This window comes from Nipponia nippon, unplaced genomic scaffold (genome assembly GCF_047370975.1).
Source record: "Nipponia nippon isolate SJK-2023a ecotype South Korea unplaced genomic scaffold, ASM4737097v1 scaffold_12, whole genome shotgun sequence".
Lineage (NCBI taxonomy): Eukaryota > Metazoa > Chordata > Aves > Pelecaniformes > Threskiornithidae > Nipponia > Nipponia nippon.
The window spans coordinates 3,427,473-3,451,582 of record NW_028262313.1 but is presented as its reverse complement, the minus strand read 5'-3'; the positions used below and the strand labels follow the sequence as shown (position 1 = coordinate 3,451,582).

At 41.9% G+C, this 24,110-nt stretch overlaps 2 protein-coding genes and 1 non-coding gene across 5 annotated transcripts in view; 1 reads left to right on the top strand and 2 right to left on the bottom strand.

The window, feature by feature from the left end:
- The window catches only part of ATP7A (ATPase copper transporting alpha), a 31,772-nt gene extending 11,647 nt beyond the window's left edge, over positions 1 to 20,125 (bottom strand). For 2 of the 3 annotated variants that reach the window (XM_087748416.1, XM_087748418.1), the window contains exons 1-10: positions 20,015 to 20,125; positions 10,799 to 10,935; positions 7,270 to 7,759; positions 5,798 to 6,532; positions 3,804 to 4,010; positions 2,593 to 2,756; positions 1,965 to 2,126; positions 1,250 to 1,326; positions 853 to 1,078; positions 164 to 397 (exon numbers count right to left, since the gene is read on the bottom strand). In XM_087748416.1, the coding sequence (XP_087604542.1) occupies positions 164 to 397; positions 853 to 1,078; positions 1,250 to 1,326; positions 1,965 to 2,126; positions 2,593 to 2,756; positions 3,804 to 4,010; positions 5,798 to 6,532; positions 7,270 to 7,759; positions 10,799 to 10,906 (2,403 nt within the window). In that variant the 5' untranslated portion in view covers positions 10,907 to 10,935; positions 20,015 to 20,125. Of the gene's footprint in view, positions 1 to 163; positions 398 to 852; positions 1,079 to 1,249; positions 1,327 to 1,964; positions 2,127 to 2,592; positions 2,757 to 3,803; positions 4,011 to 5,797; positions 6,533 to 7,269; positions 7,760 to 10,798; positions 10,936 to 19,130; positions 19,687 to 20,014 lie in introns of those variants that run through there. The other variant, XM_087748417.1, reaches the window with a different exon arrangement.
- Positions 20,126 to 21,072: 947 nt separating this feature from the next.
- Positions 21,073 to 23,807, bottom strand: COX7B (cytochrome c oxidase subunit 7B). Its single transcript, XM_009476992.2, has 3 exons — positions 23,372 to 23,807; positions 21,825 to 21,949; positions 21,073 to 21,272 (listed from the first exon to the last, which is right to left on the bottom strand). Exons 1-3 carry the CDS (start codon positions 23,406 to 23,408, stop codon positions 21,198 to 21,200), a joined length of 237 nt encoding a protein of 78 aa, XP_009475267.1. The 5' UTR covers positions 23,409 to 23,807; the 3' UTR covers positions 21,073 to 21,197.
- On the top strand, positions 23,734 to 23,849 carry TRNAL-CAA (transfer RNA leucine (anticodon CAA)). Its single transcript has 2 exons — positions 23,734 to 23,771; positions 23,804 to 23,849. It is a non-coding gene; the product is annotated as a tRNA-Leu (tRNA).
- Positions 23,850 to 24,110: the final 261 nt, after the last annotated feature.

Sequence of the window (24,110 nt, the reverse complement as noted above, 5' to 3'; positions counted from 1 at the left end):
TTTTTACTAGTTCAGTTACTATAGATGATTTTACAACAAAGAAGGTTAAAAGAATCTAACATAGCTCTTTCATGGGATTTTTTTTTTTAAAGGTATACAACATTCTGAAATGATTCTTAGTGTCTTGCAGCTTGTCAATATAATGGGCTTTTATTTTCCTTACCTTTGCAACGTGCTCTAGCCACCGGCCCAATGAGATGAACACAAACAGCATAGGAGGCGTGTCAAAGAAAGTTACAGGGTTTACTTTTGCTTTCTCAGCCATGGCAACTAGAAGAATAACAAACGAGTAGACAAATGCAATGGAGGTTGCCAAAACAATGAGCACGTCCATATTTGCAGTTTTGTGCTTCAGTGCTTTGTACGCCTGTATATAGAAGTGCCAGCCTCCAAACACCTGTAATAAGAGCATCAGTTGTATTTTACGCACGCATTTGTCACACACAGCAGCAGCATTTCCATAAGAGAGGGAGACACCCATTTTACGTGTGGTGTTTGCCTTCTCCATCTCTTCCTGAACAAAATCCCAGCTCTAGCCGAGGGCTATGATCTCTACCACAGCACTCTCAGGTCTTCTCACCTCCACGCAGCTCCACCAGCTCCTCCCCGCGCCCACCAGCGCAGCTAGGCAGGCTGCCTCAGATGCTGCCTGGCTGCACAGCATCTCTACACCGACTGGCCTGTTCGTAACGGTCCCTAGCACCACTTATTGTGGCAACAGCAGAAGCACATAACCTCAAAAACATTTTGAATCAGCACAATTACAGTCACTTCTCAAATTTAATTTCTTCACCACCTTCCATTTTGAGTGCTTAAGCCCAATAAACTAGAAGTTGGCATATGCCCACTTACCTGTACAGGGACACAGAGTAAAAACGACAGAAAATTCATAACAGACAATCCTGGTAGGAGCTGGTACTCCAGGACCATGGAGGAGTGAAGGGCCTCCATCTCCTCACTGCTCATGTTGTGATGTGCGTGAGCATCTGAAAGCTGACTGTCCATAACCATCATGTAAATCATCAGCCCCATGACAGGAATACAGAACACGAGACTCACAACAAAAGACCTTTTCCACCTCAGATTTAAAAAAAGAAGAAAAAAATTGGTTTTGCAGTCAAGTGCTGGATAACGTTTTAGCTAGCAAGTCTGCACAGTCACACACACAAAAAAATCATAACTTTACTGTTAATTAAAAAAGAAGAATCAAAGATGTTTATAGAATCTAAATATGTTCAGGAATACTTACTGCCTTATTTCCTGTTTGTGATCTAGATGACTAGCAGATCTATCTTTTTTGACTAACGAAGTAGTAAAACCTAAATCCTAAGGAAAAAAGCATAATAATTAAAAAAAGAACAGTGGATTTTTAAAGACACTTTGTGCATAAAGTTACTTTACACTTATACACTTTGTGTATAAAGTTACTGCCAGATGGCACCAGCCTTACACTTGATTTACTTTATTAACATTTTTGATATGATTTTTACTAATTTTTAGTTACCTTGCAAAGAGAGAAAAGCAATCTGATGTAGAAATCAACCTTTCTAGAACATTAAAATGCTATTCTAAAATGTGGCTTTCCAAAATGGTCATGCCTGAAGCACAGGACTAGAGAAATTGAGGGAGAAAGCCAAGAAACTTATTTCACCTCTCTCCTGCTACAGTAGTCATGGATATGCTTTTTTTTTTTTTTCTGCAAACCTATAGTTGGTATCTTCAACTCTACCACAGCCTGGCGTTCCTAGTATTTCTGTTTAAATACTTAGGCAAAGTCATAATAGAGCATTGCTTTTGAGCCAGCAGACACTATTATCTGCAGAAACCTGCACTAAGAAGATAGCAGATGCAAGAGACAGCTTTCTTTCCTTTAATAGTCTTCCCTTCTCTTCTGTTTCTGGGGTATGTAACTCTTCAAAGGACACTGGATGTTTTATGAAACTTGGTGCCTTCATGAAACTTACCTTTATCACTTGCATAACATCTCGAGGACCTATAATCTCAGGATCATATTTAATGTGTGCTTTGTTGGTTGCAAGAGCTACCGAGCAGTATAAAACACCATTTGTCTTCATGAGGGTGGATTCTATTTTGTGTACGCAAGAAGCACATGTCATTCCTCTCACCTGTAAAATAAAGGTTCCTTCCTGTTATCAAAACCACAGGTTCCTCAGTAAAAGCATCTTAAAAAGTAGGAAAAGAAAAAGTGCTTATGACTATCCTGAATTACTTATTGCATATTTCTGGGGTTTGAAGCACTGAGATGGAGCTCTCTAGTTAAGGATGAGAGCACTATAGAGGAAGCATAGCATAGCGACAAGGTTATTAAGGTCTGCTAAAGCTCTGCTAAAGCTCTGCTGGCTCTTCAAGCTCAGAGCAATATTTCTCTGACTTCAGCATAGCAGTGAGCCAGCACAGTTTGCAGGACAAGATATAGTTTGTGATACATACCTGATGTACTCTTAGACTTTATTTTTTGTAAATTAAACTCTATTATACGATTAACACTTTAGGAAGTAAACGCTTAGACAAGCGCATCTAATAGATAAAAGTAATAACGACAGGAGTGGTTGGTTTTAATTACTAGCTTACAACAAGTTCCAGAATTCCATCTCCTTCACCACAGTTTTCCATCACGGTAGCTCCAAATCCCAGTTCTCGGATGAGCTCTGCAATAGCTGAAGGGTGTATGACAGCAGGATTATACCTTACTTCTGCCTTTCCGGCCATTAGAGCAACAAGTATTGAATGTATTCCTAAAAAGCAAAATGTTGAAATGGCAGATCATGTTTAAGAAAAGCACTGCATTTACGGTAACATGATGGCACGATAGCAATTTATTGAAATTGAGAAAGCTACAATATGGATTGTAGGTACACCTAAAGAAAAATGTCATCGTTTTTGGAAGATACATCAACGATGCAACAACAGCATCTAAGTGTAGGTGTGACAGATGAAAGTATTACTCCACACGAGTTGCATATTTTTAACAGTTACAAACATTCAATCTATGCCATATGAAAAGATGACCTATTTTTACTTAAAAGAAGTTCTTCTAAAAGACAGTTCTGAATACTTCTCTGATCTGCATTTAGCATTTCTAAAAGCCTTTTCTTCAAGAAAGAACATGTATGAGAAAGGGTAGATCTAACAATGTGCAATCCTACAGTACACTAAATGAAAAGGATTTAGATTAATTCATTTTCTAGGGTGAAAAAATTAAATCCCAGGTTAACTTGGAACACATCCATCTTCATTACAATAATTAAACACAGTCTACATTAATGACTCTTCATTACATCATAGTCATGCGACTATTTGCTCCTGCAAATATAATCATCACACTGTCAGAAGACAGACATAGTTGTCCTGACTCGCAGAGCTAAAATGAACTTATGTCTCTTTAATCCATATTAATACTGTCCCGCTCTAATAGCTCCCTTTCTAATACAGGCACGTATACTTCTGCCTTTAAGTTGCGGATGTGGGCACATCCCTCTAGCAAAAAAGATTTGGTTTAGTTTCAAAAGGATCTGTGTTTGATCCCTATATTCTCTTTGGAGCACTCCAACTTCTGCTTTCGCAGAGGCAGTCTCTAGCCAGCATGCCCACAAAGCAGCAAGAACGACATTGTTTTCATCCCATGAACTGACAGCGAGCAGACTATGTTCTCACCCATGAAACACACCAGCAATGGTCCTTCTCTTGACAAGCCCCACATTAAAAATGCTGCACAAAAATGACATGGATTCCCTAAAAGAAGCGCTTAGAAATTTAACAGATTACACTGACATCTATCTTACCGTCTTCTCGTCTCAAATTTCTCTCAATGTTGGCTACACATGAAGCACATGTCATTCCTGTGACTTGGACATAGCACTTTGATATAGTCTTTGTCTCCTGTCTAGCAAGGTGGGTTGGCGACACTTTGGAGGGAGGCTCGGTTTTGTGAGATTCCAGCTGCACGTCAGGCGAGGGCTGAGCTATTGCCATAGGTAGTTCTGCCTTTGCTGAAAAGGAGATTGCAATTCATGACATTATGAATAGCCACTGCAGTGAGGTATGAGCTGGTACTACACCAGCCATAAATACATGTTGCTGTAAATTTAGACCAAAAAATGGTAATTGTACATGTTTTGTCAGATTCATCCATCTGTCAAGAGTAAGCAAAAGAAAACAAGACAAAGGGTCGGGCCGCTGAGTGAGTTACTGTTTTGCTACTATTTTTCCTTTTGCCTTTCCTCATTGCATTTGTCTGTTCCGTTGCACATCCTTTGTCCTCTTCTGTAGGCTGTAAGCTAAACCTCTGCATTGCAACCTTAGTTTTACACACAATTTTATTGACTTTACCTGGGGCACAAAGCTGAATTTGTAAGCAAGCGCATGTTTCATAACCAAAGTCAGTGTTCTTGACCTTAGAGAAGGGCTCTCAAACTACAGACAACTGCTTCTTACAGCAATTCAGGAGATGCTATGCTTATGCAGGAGCAGTACGAAAGGAATTAAATGGGAGCACCTGACCACTTCTTCAGTTATTGCCATAAAATAGCTCACATACTGTATTTCTCAAAATTTAATCTTACTGAATCAAGAAACGGAGCTTCCCTGTCCCCTCAGGAAGCCTCTCTTCCTATTAATATTCTCCTATATTCTCACCGTAAGTCTTCTACATTCTACTGTCTAGCCATCTGCTCCCACTGTGCAATTACTTTTAGTGTACCAGTCATCACAGTAAGCATCTGTACTGGTTTTGGCTGGGACAGGGTTAATTTTCTTCATAGTAGCTCATATCGTGCTGTCTTTTGGATCTGTGACCAAACAACGTTGGGAACACATCGATGTTTTAGTTGTTGCTGAGCAGCGCTCACACAGAGTCAAGGCCTTTTCTGCCGCTCACCCCACCCCACCAGCGAGGAGGCTGGGGGGCACCAGGAGCTGGGAGGGGACACAGCCGGGACAGCTGACCCCAGGTGACCACAGGGATATCCCACACCGTATGGCGTCATGCTCAGCACGTAAAGCTGGGGGAAGAAGAAGGAAGGGGATGACATTCAGGGTGATGGCATTTGTCTGCCCAAGTAACTGCTACGCATGATGAAACCCGGCTTTCCTGCAGATGGCTAAACATCTGCCTGCCGATGAGAAGTAACAAATTAATTCCTTGCTTTGCTTGCACATGCAACTTTGGCTTTACCTATTAAACCACCTTTATCTCAATCCACAAGTTTTCGCTCTTTTACCCTTCTCTTCCCCATCCCACCGTGGGGGACCGAGCGAGTGGCTGGGTGGTGTTCAGCTGCCTACCAAGGTTAACTCACAACAGCATCATTTTAACTTCCTCACTCATGTCCACACTCTTCAGATGCTTGTCTCCTCAGTCACCCTGAGCCTGGTTAAATATCCCTTCACTAGTTACTCCACAGGAGCCAAGTCTTTGATAATTTGCTATTAAAGAAACTTCTGCGCAGCAATCTGTAATATTTTTCGCAGCTAGCAAAGCTCCAATTCCATATTCATGCCATGAATATTATACAGTACATATATAGCAAAGTGGAGCACCATTTGAACATCAGTATTTATCTGACATATTTACATTTCCAGATACCTCAATCATTTTTAATCTGATGTATTAAAGGAAGTGCACATATATTTAATTATCTCACTGACAGTGAAGATATAAAGCTTCTCTTGGCAAGCACGAAGTGTATGTCAACTGCTAAATTTCACCTTGGGTGGTACCAAACCCTAAACAGAACTGCACAATCCATTTCAGTTTAAAAGTTTAACGTGTCATTACCTGATACAGATGCATCAAATCCCATATCCTCTATTGAGGATTGCAAGTCTTCTGGGCATGTTTGCAGAGGGTCATATTCTATAGTCCCATTACGATTTGTGAGAGAGACATGAATAGATTTTACACCTGCCTTTTGGGATATGACTCCCTCAATGGACTGCACACAAGAGTTGCAAGTCATTCCCTCGATATTTATCACAACAACTTGAGTAAGTGGCTGGCCGGCATCCTTCAAAGCTGGATGAGGAAGCTTCAGTGGAGATGCCAGCATGGGGAAAAGTGCTACATTTTCACATTCATCAGGAAAGCTGACTTTAAATGTCTCTGGAGACACTGCCTCTATGGCTTTTCTCAGTATGTCTACGCTAATTAAGTTTGGGTTATAGTTTATAATGGCAGATTTCTTCTCTAATGAAACAACTATACTTGTTACTGATGGGAGTGCTGATATGGTACTCTGAATATTGAGGACACATGAATTGCAGTGCATGCCATCAATTCTGAGGACGACTGTCTTTGTATCATTCACATTCGAGTCTTCTTTCAGCGCTGTCTCAGAGCCTTTGGTCTGAGTATTCCTCAACCTTTCCAGGTCAATAGCACTGAGCTTGAGGGGTCTAGGCTGCTTTTTGAAAGATGCTGTGAAACCCGCAGCTTCAATTTGATGTTTTATTTCTTCGGCTGTAATTAGATGAGGCTGGTAGACAACAACAGCTTCCTGATTGTCCAGGGACACTGAAAATTAATAAATAAAAGTAAGTGTGCATTACTCCCCTAAGCATAATAAGCACGTTGCCCTAAGAGCAACAAATCTTGTCAAAGCTTTCCAAGAATGCTTTAAACGCTCAGAAATGTAACTGCAATGGAAAGGAGATTTAATTGGTTTGGTAAATATCAAACAATTTAGTTCTCAACCATTTTTTGTCTAGTACTACAACAATTTTCAACTCTTCTTTTCCTCAATTTTTTCCCTCTTTCCCCAGGACTTTCACAAATGGCATTACTATTTCTTACTAAATTTATCCTTTTATCAGGGGTCTGTGGCAATACATTTATGCCAAAGCTATTTATACAGCTAATTTTGCCTTGCCTTTTAGACACAATCACATATATGCCAATATTAATTTTTAATTGAACAGAACATATAAACTAATATTAATTACAACACAAAAGAAGACATCTGGTATTAGAGATTTCTGTAACTGGTAATAAAACCGTGGAACATGACTACTCCAGGCTCCCTACCAGAATACAAACCACTCCATACTGTCACACATGTAACAGCAACAGCCTCACCACAATTTGGGCCCCTTTCTTCACTTCCAGTCCAAGTTAAACATGTAAATAAATACCCGGTATCACGGAAAGTAACTGTCACACTAAGCTATCTAATCTAAAGCCAAGATATCTCCACAATGCCGTCAGAGAACAGCACGGTCAGCAATTTACATAAAAATACACTAAGGTTCTACCTTTAATCCGCTGAATTCCGTGCAATTTGCCAACCTTCCCCTCAATGGTGCTGGTGCAGGAATGACAGGTCATCCCCTCTACTTTCAGGCGCAGCACAACGCTACTTGCTTGAGACCAGGTGGAATCTTCACAAGTTCCAGGCGTTACCTCTGGTGCTGAGATTTTTAAATCTACTCCTGGGACCATTTGGATAATCTGCTTGCCATTTATAATGGAAGAAATGAAAGTCACCACTGCAGTTTTTTGATCAGAGGACATTTTAACATCCACGATACCTTTGTTCTTTAGTAGTGTACTACAAATCTGTTTAGACGTTAGAGCTGACTGAGCAGGAATTGCAAGAAAAATAGTGTCAGGTAAAACAGGTTGTGGGTTTGAATCAGGTAACGTAGCATCGAATCCCATGTCATATATTGCTTCCTGCAGTGTTGCTGGAGTCTGCAGTTTTGAGTCATAAATGACGACTGCATTCTTATCCTCTAGAGATACCTTGCAAGGGAAAAAAAAGAACAAAACTATTTATCAAACTGCAATACTAAGAGATAAGAACTTATACCCTGCGTGAGACCAGAAATAGCTTGTACTTGCATATATTAGTAATACTTGTCCAGTATAATTTTATCCATCGCTACTCACCTGGAAGAGAAAAGCCATACCAATAGCCACCATAAAGTAACTTCTGCTCATCTGTGCAACAACATGGCTAGAAAGAACAGATTTTTTTTTTTTCCCCACCAGTTTCAGAATCCTTTACAAGTCTCTCTATCCACTTTTACTTATGACATTCAGACAGCATCAACGCATTTAATGAAACTTCCAGAGCCAAACTCTCTTGAATTACAACAACTAACCCAATTCAATCCCAAAAGCAAAACAACACACAGAAAAAATTCTAATCGCACGTACAATTCTGCAGTTAGTAGTAATTACCCTTAGGCTACAAGGATGGAACAAAACACTCTTTGGAAAAAGCCCATAGATTTAAGTAGCAGTGAAAGGAGTCCAGTATTTCTAGACATCTTAGGCACAGGCTGTTAACTTGTTATGGGCAATAAAGTGCATCAGACTTCACAGAACAAAACTCAGTTTCAAAATTCGATATATGACAAACATTAAAGAAGCTCTTTTTCCTCTCTTCTGTACATTTTGGTGATCCAGAGACGTCCTGATTTGGTACTAACCTTTCACATCAGATGGTACAAATATCCTCAATTTAATTTGCTCCCAACGGATGATATATCAAACACAATTACTGCAGTTTCCAAAAGGGAAAGGCAATGCCTGCCAGAGGCCCAGCACATTATCATTCAATTCTATCTGTCCTCTGGGCAAAGGTACAACCTAACGACCACAGTCATGATTAAATTAGACCGGTTAAATCATTTTAAGAACCACCTTTCTTCATTTTTGTCCCCATTATGGGCCTTAGTAGAATTAGCAACATGGACATTTATTGGTTTCATTGCAGCTGGAGGCAAAACAGCCTAAATGCAGCTCTGTTCGTCTGTATTAGCCATCTAACATTCATCTCCCTTGCTGACCTAATTCATAATCACTAAACAAATCCTTGTTTTACCATTCCCAGAGACTTTTCTGAAACAAATGATCTGGCTAAATTGAAGTTCTGATGCTGTAATGAGGATAATTACTAAATATGACCTCTTAAAGTTTCTTTTAGTCCTGTTCTACTCAGACTAAGTTTTTGTAATATATTTTCTTGCCAAGAGTAGTTTTAGAATTCAGCTTTGGGATAAGGTATTTACCTTAAAACCTAAATGCAAAACTCTTAATACTGTCCTTTTAAAAACCTGCTTCATTCCTTACGTAAAAGACACTATGGGATGCACATTGTCTTCAACTGTATGAATCTCTCTGCCTTCTCCTATCTCAAGTTATCTGTATGTTCTCAGAAATTAGCTGAAACAATAAAAATGCAAGGTTAAGGAGATTAAATCTTTTGCTAGAATAAGGGAGAAATGGAGGATTCTGAAGTCAGGTTATCTGGGGGTATTATTTTACAGGCTGCTTTTAGCCTTCATTTGACTTTATGCTCGCGGATACCTAGGGATTTATCTGACCATAGCATGCCACAGAGGTTAACAGCGGCATCCCTATTTCTAAAACTGTCTGTCCACTGATCCAAGGTTCTGGTGTCAGAGCATAGCCTCGTTATCACGTTAAAGCTCCATTAAAGTTGAAGGAAGATGAAAAATGATGCGTCTTGTAAATATCGCTGCTGTTCACCAAAACTCCTGCGTGCGGACATGAACGCCTACTTCAGGCAAAAGGAAACTGTGCTATCTAGTGCATCCTTTGCCTTCGCACAGAACGGCGCGCCACAGTGAGCCCTTCAAAACCAGCCAGAGGTAACAGTCACATGCCCCCCAAATCAAGACAGTGTACTCGATTCTGGGAAGGAAAGTGTTCATCTAAGACATATCCACTAAAAGAGAAATTATCTTTTGATGAAACCAGGAAGACATTATTTTCATTAGAGTAAAATCAACCACTACAGAATGTTACAATGTGATTTCAGAACCTAGATACTAAGTAATTGAACTCTGCAATTTTCTGTTGCTGCTATTGTTAGGACTGTTCTTTCTAGCACAAATGAGGTCACAAAACTAATGGGAATCTCCCAGCTTTTAAACTGTTTCCATTATTAAAGCTACTGTAAAATGATGTATTGTGTAGGAATAATCCGCTCACCCTGGAATACTCTACAGTCCAATATTTTGCCCACGATAGAAAAAATACTAACAAAATATTGGTATCTCCTCTGAGCTAAGAAAAAAAAAAGTTAAAATCAAGTCAGATCAAGGAAGTCTGGATTAAGGGTGAGCCAAGTAGCTCTGTTAACAGTTCAAGATCGCAGTGCTGCTGCTCCTTCTCTCATTTCCCCATGGACAGTACAAAGGAAAGGAAACTTCTAATGCTTGAAAGAGCTGGCAAGGCTTTCCTTTGTCACCTGGATTACCTGCTACTCTTATTTCATGAACCACAACAAATAGCTTTATTTTTCACGGTGGGTCAACTACCACATGATTACCTGGACACCTCAAGCCCACAAATGCTTGTGAACCTGTGCAAGTGACCTCTGTGTACTATCACTTTGAAAGAAAAGGCCTGGAGACTTGTGAGCAAATTCTGACATCTATTCAGTATAAGGGACAAGGACAGCTTGCTTTTTTCACCAGTGCAAGTTCTAGGGCTTTTGCTTTATCTTATTGAAATATTTTCTGTTCTTGTCTTTTTTTGACTTTTTTCTCATTACTTCACAATACTGAATTAATCGTAAAGCAGAAGATTACTTAAGAGTAACAGATAATGACTTAGCTCCCACTGCAGTAAAGTAAGCACTTGCCTTTCTCTTACACCAGAAATACACTAATGCACTTCTAACATCAGCTTCCCACGAAACGTACAGAATATACTCTTTCCACATATTTTCCTCCCTTGGTGCATACTTTATCACGGTTTCTTATACAAGAACAAAGCTTTGTAAGAAACAGCGATAGCGTTGCTTACTTTTATGTTATGGATACCATTCATCTTCCCGACGTGCTGTTCAATGGTTTGAACACAGGAATTGCATGTCATCCCCTCCACGCCGATGACTATGGATTTTGCCTCCATTGTGAAATTCTACTCCAGTCTTCTCATTGCTGTTGGCCGAAAACAATTAATACGTTTATTCTTGAATCATTTCACAAAGAATTGAAATCAAAGCAGGGATTTAACAGATGATGTACTTGGCCACATGTAAGTCTAGTAGATGTCAAAATCTGAGCAAAGCTGAACAGGAGGGAGAACTTCAGGTATTTGTTCCTATGAATTTTCAAAAAGGGAAAGTGTTCAGACATTTATTATTTCATTTGTGTTACAATCGAGATCATTTCATCACATCCAGCAAGCTGCAATTCACTGGTGTGTGAGATGAAACTACACGGAGAAGCAAGTGAGAAAGAGAGAGACGCCAGCTCTTGGAATGCTAGAATGGTAGAAGATGGCACATAAGCCACAGTGGCACAGGTGACGATCATGTTTTTCCACATTTATATCACATATATTATCCTACACTAGCAAAACCAAGGGACACTGAAATTAGCCTGAGGAAGCAAATCAAGCTTTTTCCACATCTCATTCAGAAAAGCCTAATTTCTGCTCCTCTGAAGATTATCATTATTATTTTTGCTCATAAAAACAAGCCCGGAAAAAAATGACTGAACCTAAATGAAATTAATTTGTAGAAATAATGCCTAATGCAAAGGACTTCTTTTGTCCAATGCATAAACTGTTAAGTAACAGAGGGGAAAAGAGGGCAAAAGAAGCGATTTCCAGATTTTTTTTTTAACCTTGTGAAAATTTGTATTATTTTTTCCAATGACAGAGAGGTTAGTGACCAGGAAAATGATCACAGTCAACTGCTGAACGTTTGGCTGCAGTGGAAGCAAGAGCAATTTTTGATGATTAACTGAGCAGCTAAAGTTAAGCACATGCTTAACTCTTTTTTTTTTTTTTTTTTTTACCCTGGGGACTTATCTTGGAAAACTAAATTACGTTAAGTATTAACAATGTTTAATAAAATTAATTTTCTTGCTCCTTGGCAACATTTCAGAACTATTCCCTGTTATAGAAGGTCTGAAAGTGTCTGGTTTTCCTTTGAGACATGCTACAAACCATGTAAGAATACAAGGATGTTTCATCATAGAAACAGGTTTACCTCACCGATGCACAAAACTAAATGCTGAAGGTTAATCAACAAGACAGTATAAACCTCTGAACTAATGAAGTTTCCAATAGATGAAATACATATTTTTCCTTTAACTCCTTTTTGTGTGAAGAGCCAGGAACACATTGCAAATTTCTGTCAGCCACTAACCTGTGGGAGAATTTAAGTATAATTTCTAGGTTGAAAAAGAAAAAAAAGTTTAACTATGTAAACAACATGAAAGATAGTCTGAGAAGTTGATTTTTAAAATTTATTTTCCTAATGCATCTGCTAAAATCCTCAAATGACCAGCTAGTTCATCTAAACTGTGGCATGAACCTTCGTATTCTGACAGGCAATAAGAGTTTTGTTCAAGAGCTACGCACTAAATGGCTAGACAAACCAAGAATTAGCGCACATTAATGACAAGCCTGGCTAATGGACAGAAATGTTCAGCAAGGCATAAAGGAAACGTCGTAGCCATAAGGACTTGGAACACCCGTATGCAACCACGTAGGAATCTTCTTCACTGACACACGCGGAGAGCCTGAGCAGCACTCCCACAGGTATTTAAATCTGATCAGAACCTTGAACAACCTGCGGCATCTGACTTTCCTGAAAGGCATCAAGTATTTATTCTGAACGTATCGTAAAGCGCTAATGCCTCATCCTTCCATCCCAATCACGGATGAAGTTAGGAAGCATAAAGGCTGCAAGCACAACTGAGACTGTCGGTGGCTGCGGGATCAGAATCAAAAGCTGCGTCCTGCTCTCGTCCTGCGTCTGGATGCAGGGGTGGGCGCACGCAGGACACACTGCAGCACGATGTGGTCTCAGTGCTGGGAGACAGAGGAAAGGGCTCCCACAAGTGGGGCCTCAGGCACCGAAAGCTTTGATTATTGCTAAGGCTGGCCAAGAAAATAGCATTAACACTTGTACCGGCTGTACTAATCAAGTGCTGCTGCCTCAGAAGATAAAACAGTGACTGTAAGTTACTATTATTAAAGAAGGCACCATGTTATGCTATAGTCAGCAGAAAACAGTAACAACAACTCATCCCTGCTAAGAACAGAAAGAAGACAACTCTACCTGAAGAGTTATTACAGATTTCACTTCTCGCCTGTTCTTACAAGATCCGAGTTCTTAGAATCACACACACACGCACAGAAACATAGAACTGTCACCCAACACACAAGAGAATTACGAATCAGCAGAAGAGTATATTTTAAGCAAACTTCATATTGTAGGTCCCTTCTCAGGCTCATCTGCACACTCAGAGGTACAAGATATCTTTAAAAACACTATAAAGCTACCGAAGAAAATACACGCTTTCATGTCATCATATTGAAATGTGATCCTTACTGATTACCTCAGTTCCTCCATAAGGAACACTCAGTCCATATAGAGCAAACAAAGACATAATTGTAACTCCACAGTCCGGGAGCAATGAATATTCCCACAAGGCTGAAATACAAATAAAGTTTCAAAAAGTACTTGACTTACAGTGTATTTTGTGAGCACAACCACACACATACAACTAGCTAACATGAGACACAATAGCCTATCATAGACAGAGTCAATCCTCTAGTAAGGCTTGGATAGAAGTGAATTTAAAAGCATTTCAGGTACACAATCGACTTGAACTGCCTTGACAACTGCACTATTACTGTATTTTGAAAAAAAAAAAAAAAAGTAAGGAAATACTTTGGCTGTGAGCTGCTGTCTGAAATAATCAAAGGTTGGTAAGATGTTGCCTTGGATGGGAGCTGGGGTACCGCTGTCTGCCAGTCTGAGAAAGTCTGCTCAGCTCCTGGCTTAGGGCCACAAAGATGCTCAGAGGGCTGGAGCACCTCTCCTGTGAGGACAGGCTGAGAGAGCTGGGGTTGTTCAGCCTGGAGAAGAGAGGGCTCCGTGGAGACCTCATTGCAGCCTTTCAATACTTAAAGGGGGCCTACAAGAAAGATGGGGATAGTCTTTTTAGCAAGGCCTGCTGCAACAGGACAAGGGGTAATGGTTTTAAACTAAAGGAGGGTAGATTTAGACTAAACACAAGGAAAAAATTTTCACTACGAGGGTGGTGAAACACTGGCACGGGTTTCCCCAGAGAGGTGGGAGATGCCCCATCCTTGGAAACATTCAAGGCCAGGCTGGATGGGGCTCTGAGCACCCTGATCTGGTTGTAGATGTCCCTGCCCATGGCAGGGGGGTTGGACCAGATGGCCTTTAAAGGTCCCTTCCAGCCCAAAGCATGCTATGAGCCTACGATTCTATGATCTTGCCTGTTGTTTGATTTAAGAGACTCGAGCTACAGTACAATAATATTCATTATTACAAGAACCTAGGATACAGCGTTAAAGTCTTTTCCATAATTCATATGTCAACTAACAGCAGCCATGCATGTAATATGGTGAACTACTACTATTAAAGTGATTACAGTAGCCATCAGCACTGCTACCAAATGCCCACAAATGCAATTAAAAAAAATTAACTGCTTACATATGTAAAAATATTATACTTTTTTTTAACATCTATTATTATTATAGTTTGTTATGGACAAAGTGTTTCCCCCATTTTCTCAGTTTGTTTCCTTGCCCTTCTGCTGTTCATTTCCCATATAATCACTTCCATCATTTTTTACACAGCCTCATGTTTTCCTACTTAAAAGGTAGCATGTGGAAAGAGAAACAGGAATTATTAGAGCTATTCTGCCTTAGTGGCCTAACTAACTAAAGGAAGTTTGTAAATTGACTTCAAATATGATGGATTATATTTACAGAAGTGGAAGAAAATACTCTGACAGCAGTAATTCCAAACCATTTATAAAACATGTTAGAATCCTATTACATCAATAGAATGTTCTGTTTATGTTTTAAGTGTATGCTTCGCACAGACACAATCTTTCCTTTAAAATAAAACACTTCATCTGCTATTTGTGTTTGGGTTTAAATAATAAATCAAAAGCAATCAGGCTTCAACCATTCCACTGGCCCAAGGAAGTTTTTATTGTTGGGTTGGTGAGTTTTTTTTAAAGACTAGGACCAACGGATCAGGACCCCGTGGCGTTAGGCATTGTATAAACACAGTAGAGAAAATCCTTTCCTGGAACAGATTGTAATTCAAACATGCAAAAAAGCATAAAGGCATAAGAGAAAATGATTTATTTTTTTTGTTTTACCCCTTGTGGCCCCAAAGTACTAGGACTGAATCCAGTACTTCCATCATAGACTTCATCTGTTGGATCAAACTGTCTCTTCTTTTTGTTCTCTGATTTTTAATTAAGAAACGCTACTGGATCTATATGATACATGCACCATTAACAGCTCTCTGCTAGCGGGGAAGGCGACAAACAAGGATTTTTATTTGCTTTGTTGCAAGTTGCTAACAATTTTCGTGCCATTTTTAAAAACAGGCTGTTCTCTAAAAAAGGGAGATGTGTCCAAATCTAAAGTAGAAAATGAGCCGTTTGTAAGCAACAATGTAACTGATGTGAAGAGACAGCATATTATTGCCATTGAACTGAGAAACAGCACGTTCACAGTCTCAGCTTCCCGTACAGCCTTACTGAGATTTCTGAAGGCCAAATTTCCAGTGCTCCTGATGCTTTAAAGAGATCTTGTTCTCAGAAGAAAGTATAGGGTTAATACATAGGGACTGTAAGTATACACACACCCTTTTTTCCTCCCCTTAAAAAAAGCCCAGGATGAGTTAAACTTAAAAGCTAATACATGCTTACATCCGAGACAGTATTCTACCTTGTTATTCTATTTCATTTCTAACGCTCTGCCTCCCTTACGGGTGCTTCCTGGTAGAAATACTCTGGCTGAAACTTAAAAGAAATATTTTTGTCATAATTTCCTCCTTCTGACAACACTAAATTAAGAAAAATTAATGACTAAGTAGCCTGAAAAATATTTGCTGCACAGATAAGTTATGACTAGATGCACACAAGAGGTGTACAAATATTGACAATTTAATCGTAGTTATCCTTATATGTGTTAATATTTCACCAAGTTCACATGAAAATGGATGCAGAAGTCAAAAGATCTGCGTGAGGCTGTGTAGCAATCCATGTACTCAAGTTCAGCGATGGTGTGAACCTGGAACACCCTGTTTCCTCACTCTTGCCACCCATCACTATATGTCTGTTTGTTTTCTCCCCCTATTTTAAATTTTTTTATATATATATATATAATAATGCATATATACACGTGTGTGTATATATACACATTAGCTCAAAAGAGAACACTTGTACACAGTGGTACAAGGGACAGTTACAGCTCTGGCAGGATGCAGCTGAAACAATCAACAAATCTAAAACTTGTGTAATATTTAAAAAGCTTTCTAGGTGGACAACATACATTTTATAAGCTGACACTTAAGATCTCAATTATTACGACTGATTGCAAGGCAAATGGCTGCTAATAACTAACTTGTAATCCAAAATTATCATGGACATATTCTTTTAAGTGAGATGCTACCTAAGTTATGGACCACACAGCGGTTTAGAGAAGAATAATGGTTTTATTCCTAACCAATGCATTTCACCATCTATAGAACACCTTCATCATCAATTAGTAAAGAATTTTAGGATTTGACAATGCAAACAAATGGCAGCCCCCCGCCCCTTTTAATCTAACATCTATGTACTTAGAATACAAGAAACCAGAAGGCTTCAATTCAACTACTGCTGTTTTGGAATATAATCTAAAGCGGCTTCATCTTACAAAGAGCCTTGGCTTTGAACAAACTTTGTAAAAGCTTTTTGTATTCTCTACTCTACCATTTACTGCTTAATACCTTTAGAAACTCCCATTTTCTATTCTCTTTCATTACTGTCACCTATGTTTTGCAGTACACAAGGCAGCAGTACCTCCTTTTTTGTACACGAACACTATCAATGAAGCAGCAGAGCCCTAGAAATAACCTGGCTCTGCAATAGCGCAGAACCAAACACGGTAGGCTACACGTGGAGGAGCAATGCCCAGTGACAGAACGGGAGGTGTACAAAGGATAATTAAAACCAAAACGATATTTTGGAATAGACATAAGTCCTTGCATGTTTTTTTTTAGGCTTATCCCTTGGGTTGCCCATGCGCAAGTTAAAATCCAAACATTTCATTTCCTTGAAGAAAGTCAACTAGTGTTTCTATTAAGGGCACGAAGGAACAGAAAGAGAAACAATTTCTACTTCCCACTAAACAGTGATCAAGCCCAAGGTGACTGAGAAACTCAGATTCATCTCTCTAAACCGTTTTTTTTTAATGTGTTAACAGCAGTCTTTGTAAGTAAAATATCTGAAGCAGGATAAGGTTTGATGAACTCAAAGTTAAGTCATTCACAACCTCACACTATAAAAAAAAAGAAAAAAGAAAATATGAGCAATGCGAAAGGAAGTTACAACACTGGTAGAAACACAGACTCTCATTTTACCTCTCAAAAAACCACTTTAGTGTTCCTAGTATCCGAGCTAACCCAGGCATCACAGTGTAACAAAGCACTGTGCACCACAAACATGCTTTGTGCCTGTTCTAGGATCAGTAAGGATACACAACCAAGAAGCACACGATGTTTCTGGCTAAGTGTACAATTTCAGTCTTCACCAAAGTTTTCTATATATAATTATCTTGAACTTATAGCTGCTGAAACTAAGAGAGGTCAAAGCTAGGCAAAAATCACACAAACGCCAGAAACAGAATCTGTCAGATTTAACTACAGCCTTTGGACTTTATTAAATTTCTAAATGGCTGAGCCGTATTTTATAGCTCGCTTTATTTATAGCGGCAGAAAGACAAACTACTAATTACATTAAGTGGGAAAAAGGTACCTGTCCCTAAAAGACCTATGAGAAAGAGCGAAGGACAGCATGAAAGGAAAAAGCTGTATCATCTCATCTTTGGGCTTACAAAAGTGCTGGAGAATGGATCTGGTGTAACGCGGAAGAATGAGGTTTTATTACGTTCATTGGCAAACAGATACATTTGAAAGTATGACTAGATATATGAGGCTTAATCATTGAGGGAGAAACTGCACATCTGTAATAAATGTCTGTCACGGACAGCTACGTGATACTCTCAATAGGTTGTAATTCATGTTGCTCAAGACGTTAACAAGTCTTGCTTGGTCAGCAGACTACGGAAATTGCTCTGAGGGACGATTTCTATACAAGTGGGATGAAAAAAAAAGTACACATTGAAAACATTCTAATTCACTTCTAACGAGAGTTTTTTAATACCTGAGAAATTCTTAGCAAATCCTTTTACTTGTTCGTGTCCTTCCACTACCTCGTCAAGTCAGATTTTTGGAGAACATGAATGTTCCCCTGGAAGAATCATAGCAAATATTAGGAACAGAATACAATTTATAAACCCTTGTTATGTGAGCATACTAAGGCCAACTGGGGCTCCTCATTCTTGAGCTTAGTCTCAAAATACAAGGCAGAACAATGTGGAATGCATTATACAAGTGAAAATAAGAAGAATAAAACAGTAAATGACATGTAATGCTAGCTTTTACTTTCCCGGTTCATCACCTGGGAAGGAAAAGAGCTTCAGGTCTTTTCTCTACAACAAAATACACTATAATTAATAACTTCTAATCAAACTGTGTTTGTGCTCACACAGTGCATTGTAATATACACAACTAATTTTCACACTACCAAACAGAAAAAATGATTTCTTGGCCTATTTACATCCACAAATACAATTCAACAAGTACTTAAGTACAGAAATGCAATCTTTGGTGACTGCATAAAAGATTTAAGGAATTTTATACTAACAATGATTACGTGCAATTTCCAGAACATGGATACAAAGAGGCAATAGTTAAGCTGGATTTGCTCTTGCTCATTTTTGTGAGATTTTACCCCAAAGCATCATAAACAACTATTTGCCCTTTTCCAGAATATTTACGCTGCGTTTTTAATGAAAACATTGGAAAAATGTACTTGTGCACAAGGTGCAGCCATCACAAGGCAAAAAGCTATGTAAGATGTTTCAGAGGTACAAGTTACACAGCTCAGATTTGAAAAAAAGGACCTTGGAGAAGAGGCTCAGGGACTTGTGCATTCAAATTCACCGTAAGTCTCTCTCTGAAGATCACCATCAGTGCAAGAGGTACCGAGGTAAAGTCCATCGGTGCGTGCACACTTACCGCATACCAAGAAGCGACCAGATCTCCGATGTGGATGTCCGCTGATAAGAACAGCCTACTAAGCTTCCTTTCAGTAGTATCAAACTCAAACGGGGAGTTTGATACGGCTCAACCTGTTGGCACTGGCTGCATCCCAAAGAAACCAGGGAGCGTTGATGCGACTCCCTGCCATCAGCGTTTGCCCAACACTGCCGAAAAAACGGAAGGCAGGAGCCGCTCGCCCAGGGAGAGGCGGCGGAGCAGGAAATACCGTTTCGGATTCAGAGCCGTGTTTTGGATCCAGAGCCCCGGCCTGTTTCCGAGAGGCCGAGTCAGCCCCACTCGCACCCCCCGCCAGCTCCCCCGGGAGGCGCCACCCGGCGCGGTGCGTCTCGGAGCCCGGGGGCACCTCGCCGCTCTTCCTCGCCCCTCCCAAGCGAAAGACCTCCGCGGGGGTGGCCGGAGGCACCCGCGGCCGAGGCGAAGCTGCTGTTGCCGGGCTCGGACCGCCCCGGCCGCGGGTCGCGGAGGGACGGCCCGCTCCCGCGCTGCGTCTCAGGCGGGGGCGCGGCGGGACCCCCCCCCCCCCCCCCCCGCCTCTCCCCCCGCTGAGGGGACACGTAGCGCGTCCCGCCGCTGCCGCCTTCGCGCCTCGCCGCGGGAAGCGCCGGCCGAACCCCCTTCCCCGCAGCCACAGGTGGGCTGCCCCGACGCCGTCCCCCTCCTCCCGCCAGCCCGGGACGCCGTGACAATGGCTCCGCCGGCGCTGGGCAGCGGCAGCCCCGAAGGAGCTGCGTACCGGCTCCGTCTGCCCCGCGACCGAGGGGGAAGGGACACACACACACGACAAAAAGCAGGCCGTGCCGCGGCGGGGCAGCCCCGCCGGCGCCCAGGGCCGCACTCACCGGAGGCTCCGGGGTCGCGCCTGCCACTTTGCCCCGCACGGCCGCGCCGCGCCGCCCCGCCGGGAGCGCGCCGTCACGTGACCAGGGCCCGCCCGCCTCCTCACGTGACACGAGTGGGGCGGAGGGAAGCGGCGGCACCGCCCGCCCGGGGCCCGCCCCGCCCCTCCTCAGGCCACCGGTACCGCAGGCACCGGCGCCTTGCTTTACAGCGAGCTGAGCGCCCCGGTGCCGCGGGTCAGCTCCCCCGTGCGAGGCCACCGGCTGTAACCCGCGGCTTCAGGCCTTGCCGCCCAAAGCCCTGCAAAGGCAACCGGCGCTCCAAGAGGTCCGGCGGGCCGAGGGCACGGACACCGCACCGGGTCGCGCCTGCTGGGCCGACGGGCGTTTTCACCTTCGCCCCGGGAAAAAAGTAGCAGTCGGGAAGAAACCGGTCATTAAAATCTCTGAGGCGAGTGAAGGCAGCCATTTCCTTCATCTCCGCTGTATCAAAACGCAGGATATTTGTATTTTTCAGGGATTCAAACTGGCTCAGAGGTTTACAGAGTCTGCATCCACCCCTAATCTATTTCCTAACGACTTTCGATTACACAAGAAGTCATCAGAAAAGTTACGTTTCTCTCAGCATCACTGAGCAGCGGCACTGGGATGCTGCCTACTTCTGCGGAGCATCTCTGACTGGAACACTAAAGTTCTTCCCAACTCTCAAAGGCCTCAGAGAGAAACAGCTTATTGGCGGAGCGATTCAAGACACAAAAATACTTCTGTGGAAGAAAAGGAGATCTCGAGAGAAAATACAAACTTTGTCGCTAGACGTGCAGCAGAAGTCAGAGGTACAGCGATGCGAACTCTGCAGCGGGAACGCACGTCAGGTTCGTTTAAGCACGCCCATCTGGCTACGTGCACAACTAGAAGATGTTTTGGATTTGTCCATTATCCACGACTGACCTTTACAGGAACAACTGGAACTACCTAGGATAGGATGTAATTATTTTGAATTTTTACACTATTTCTTATACTTCAGCAGACACTGAGCATAGAGGAAACCTAGAAGAGCCAGACAGGTTTCTAGGTATGTTTATTAGACCAGTAACACCACTGTACAAGTGGTAATTAGGGAACAAATGCCATTATGTGATCATTTTTTCAGTGAAAGTTTAGACCAGTTCATTACAAGCAAAGGCTGTTACTCCCTCCATTCTTTTGGAGTGATTCTGCCAACAGGTGACAAGCCCCACTCAATTCCAGCTTGTGTGAACACCTGTAAGAGGATAAAAATCAAGATTATTAACTCTGAAATCAAAGAAACCTTCTGATAGAGGGCTATTCCTATTGTTTTCAGTTTAGATTTCTTGTATTAGAACATGACATCTCATTCATCTTTTAATTAAGCAACTGGAATATATTTATATTGAATAATATTTAAATAATTCAGTTTTCTATTTCAAAACATCCAGCTTTAGAACGAAGAATCTGGAATGTAAAACCTCATCACCATACTGTCATTTTCATCTATAAATTTTTCTGCTAAAACCTCTACCTGTATAGCTTAGAAATCCCAAGTAAAACAGAGAACACTTGTGTTTATTCTACATTTTAAAATCAAGCAATAGACTGACACATAAAGTTGTGTAACAACTCAAAACATGAACTAACACAACTTTCATCTCTATCACATTACTATTCACTTATGTAAAAAGCTCCTAAATTCTGTCCATCTACGTTATTTCAAACAAGTAAGCCCTTGTGAAACTTAACAGCTTGCAAGTTTACAGCTATAGCCACAACAGAGTGGGAAAAAAGGACGACTTACATATCCCCAGACAGTTGTAAAAACTACAGCTCCACCAAGGAGTACCAGGTTTCCATATTTATCATGGAAGTCAGGCTCGTATTTGCGATGAGCTTGTCTTACTGCGGTACGCTGAATGCCACGAGCTAACGAATGTTGAAGAGAATTAGAAGTACAGAAATCAACTAAAATACACATTCAAACCATTCACAATCCTCATCTCCAACCAACTGAGGGGCAAGCCGAAGCATTAAAAGAGTTTAAAAAAAGCTGAAAAAAAAGTATCTTTTGGACTTAGAGCTCTGGAATGATTCCAAAACACAGGATATACAGAAAGCCTTGCATTTTGTTTCAGCTCTCCCAATTTCTCTCTAGAAAGTTATTCCTGAAGTCTAATTTCAGTAAGAAAATCCTCTAAGTTACCTTTTTCATCAAGATGTTTCCTCTGGGCCCTCAGCGTGGAATTTCAAGCACACTTTTAAGTATTACTATTTCTCTAATAAAATATTTTGGTTTAGTACTTCAAGGTTTCAGATTTCTATATGTAAATATCTACGTTGCCAATATAAGCATTTTCAGGATGAAGCTCATCATCAAATTACGGGGTTGAAGACCGTGGGTATGGGTAACACCTTTCTCATTCCTTCAAGATTTTTGAAGGGAGGGAAGGGATGCGAAGGAGGAAGTGGAAATAACTGTGGGCCTTCGCGGGAGGTAAATAATAAAGAGTAAAATACAGGAGGATCTCTTCAGATGACAGAACATATGGTGTACGTTACAAATGTACGCTATAAAAGGTACACTTATTAAGGAGAAGACAAAGGGAAGAATCAAACCACCAGCTTCAAAACACAGAGATTGTTTAGTAGTTGTGTACAAAGCACTTGATGAGACAGTGATCGGTGCATAAAGATAGACGTTACAAAACATCATCTTTTTGTTTCAGATCAACTGGTTCACATTTACCCAAACATGACTAGAGAAGGTGATGGCAACACCCATAATGCTACTACATCCCTAGCATACTCTGTGAGGCTGCACAAGTTTGGTTTTCTTTTAAACAGAAAAAAGAAGCTTGAACATCTACCGAGAGAAACACTGCTAAGCACGTTTATTTTAGGTGCATGCACCTCGGGCTAAGCACATCATGAACCAGGATCAGATTTGAGAGGACTGGGTTAAGCACTGGGGAGTCCATCCCAGAAGAGATAACTTTACCCTCGAGTTTAAGGGTTGGTCATTGACTACACCTTGCCACCTCAGGTTACAAAACCTGGATGTGCCTTTAGTTACCATCAAGGAGAAAAAGCACCGAGAAAGGCAACCCAAGGTCAGCTCAAGTAAAAGCAACTAGGAGGTAAAAGAAGCAAAAAAAGCAAGAAAAAAAGGCAGCAGAGGAAGGACGACGAGACAGCTGCCCTCACGACCCTCCCCGGGGGCGAAGCGAGCCCAGGGACAGGCCTCCCAGGGAAGGCAAGAAACCGGGGGGAGGCCCCCTGACGAAACCGCCCGCTCCCGCCAAACACCCCCAGCACTTCCATACTCCAGAGAGCCTCCTCCTTGCTTACCGGTGAGGTTCAGAGCAGCCCTCGCCACCGGGAACATGCTGACAAGCCGAGTACCACCCTACCGCCGGCGGGACGCGGGTACCCTTGGCGAGCGGTGAAAAACAAAATGGTCGCGCCGGAAGTGGCCCGTGCGCCGCGCTGCTGAGCGGAGCCCTGTGGGTAATGGGGCTGCGGAGGGAGGGTGCCTCCTCGCTGCGGCTGGGCGAGGGAAGCTCCGTAGCCGGGAGAGAGCGGGAGGCAGGGGCTCCTCTCCAGCTCCCCGGCTCGGAGGCGGTCTCCGCGAAGGGCCGGGGAGCAGGGGGAGGCGGGCGCGGCCACGGGGAACGCGGTAAGAAGCTGCCGGCGGCAGCTGCTGCCGCAGTGTCAGGATGGCCGAGTGGTCTAAGGCGCCAGACTCAAGGCGTTCCGCGCCTTCCCGTGGCGGGCTGGGTATTCTGGTCTCCGTATGGAGGCGTGGGTTCGAATCCCACTTCTGACACGTCTGTTTTTTCTTTTCCCGCTCTGCGAATTTAAACTCATAAAAGGACCGAAGACCCGAAGCCGGACGTTTTAGCGCAAATAGAAATTGCAGCGAGGCCCGCGGCGCCAGAAGTAATTTCTATAGCGTACGGGTCCTCGAATAGAGAAACAAAGGAAAAACGAGGCGCGAGTAAAACCCCGTTTTTCTGTGGCGATTACGCTTGGGAGCCCCCAACCCGTTACGCGCCGGCTAAGCGTTTCCCGAGTGCGCTTAGGATTT

What these genes read in the sequence shown, in the direction of transcription:
- COX7B (XM_009476992.2), bottom strand. Translation starts at nt 23,408, where the DNA reads ATGTTCCCGGTGGCGAGGGCTGCTCTGAACCTCACCG. An exon ending in GGCTGCTCTGAACCTCACCG is followed by an intron (nt 21,950 to 23,371) that starts GTAAGCAAGGAG and finishes AACATTCGTTAG; the next exon opens with CTCGTGGCATTCAGCGTACC. An exon ending in TTACAACTGTCTGGGGATAT is followed by an intron (nt 21,273 to 21,824) that starts GTAAGTCGTCCT and finishes ATCCTCTTACAG; the next exon opens with GTGTTCACACAAGCTGGAAT.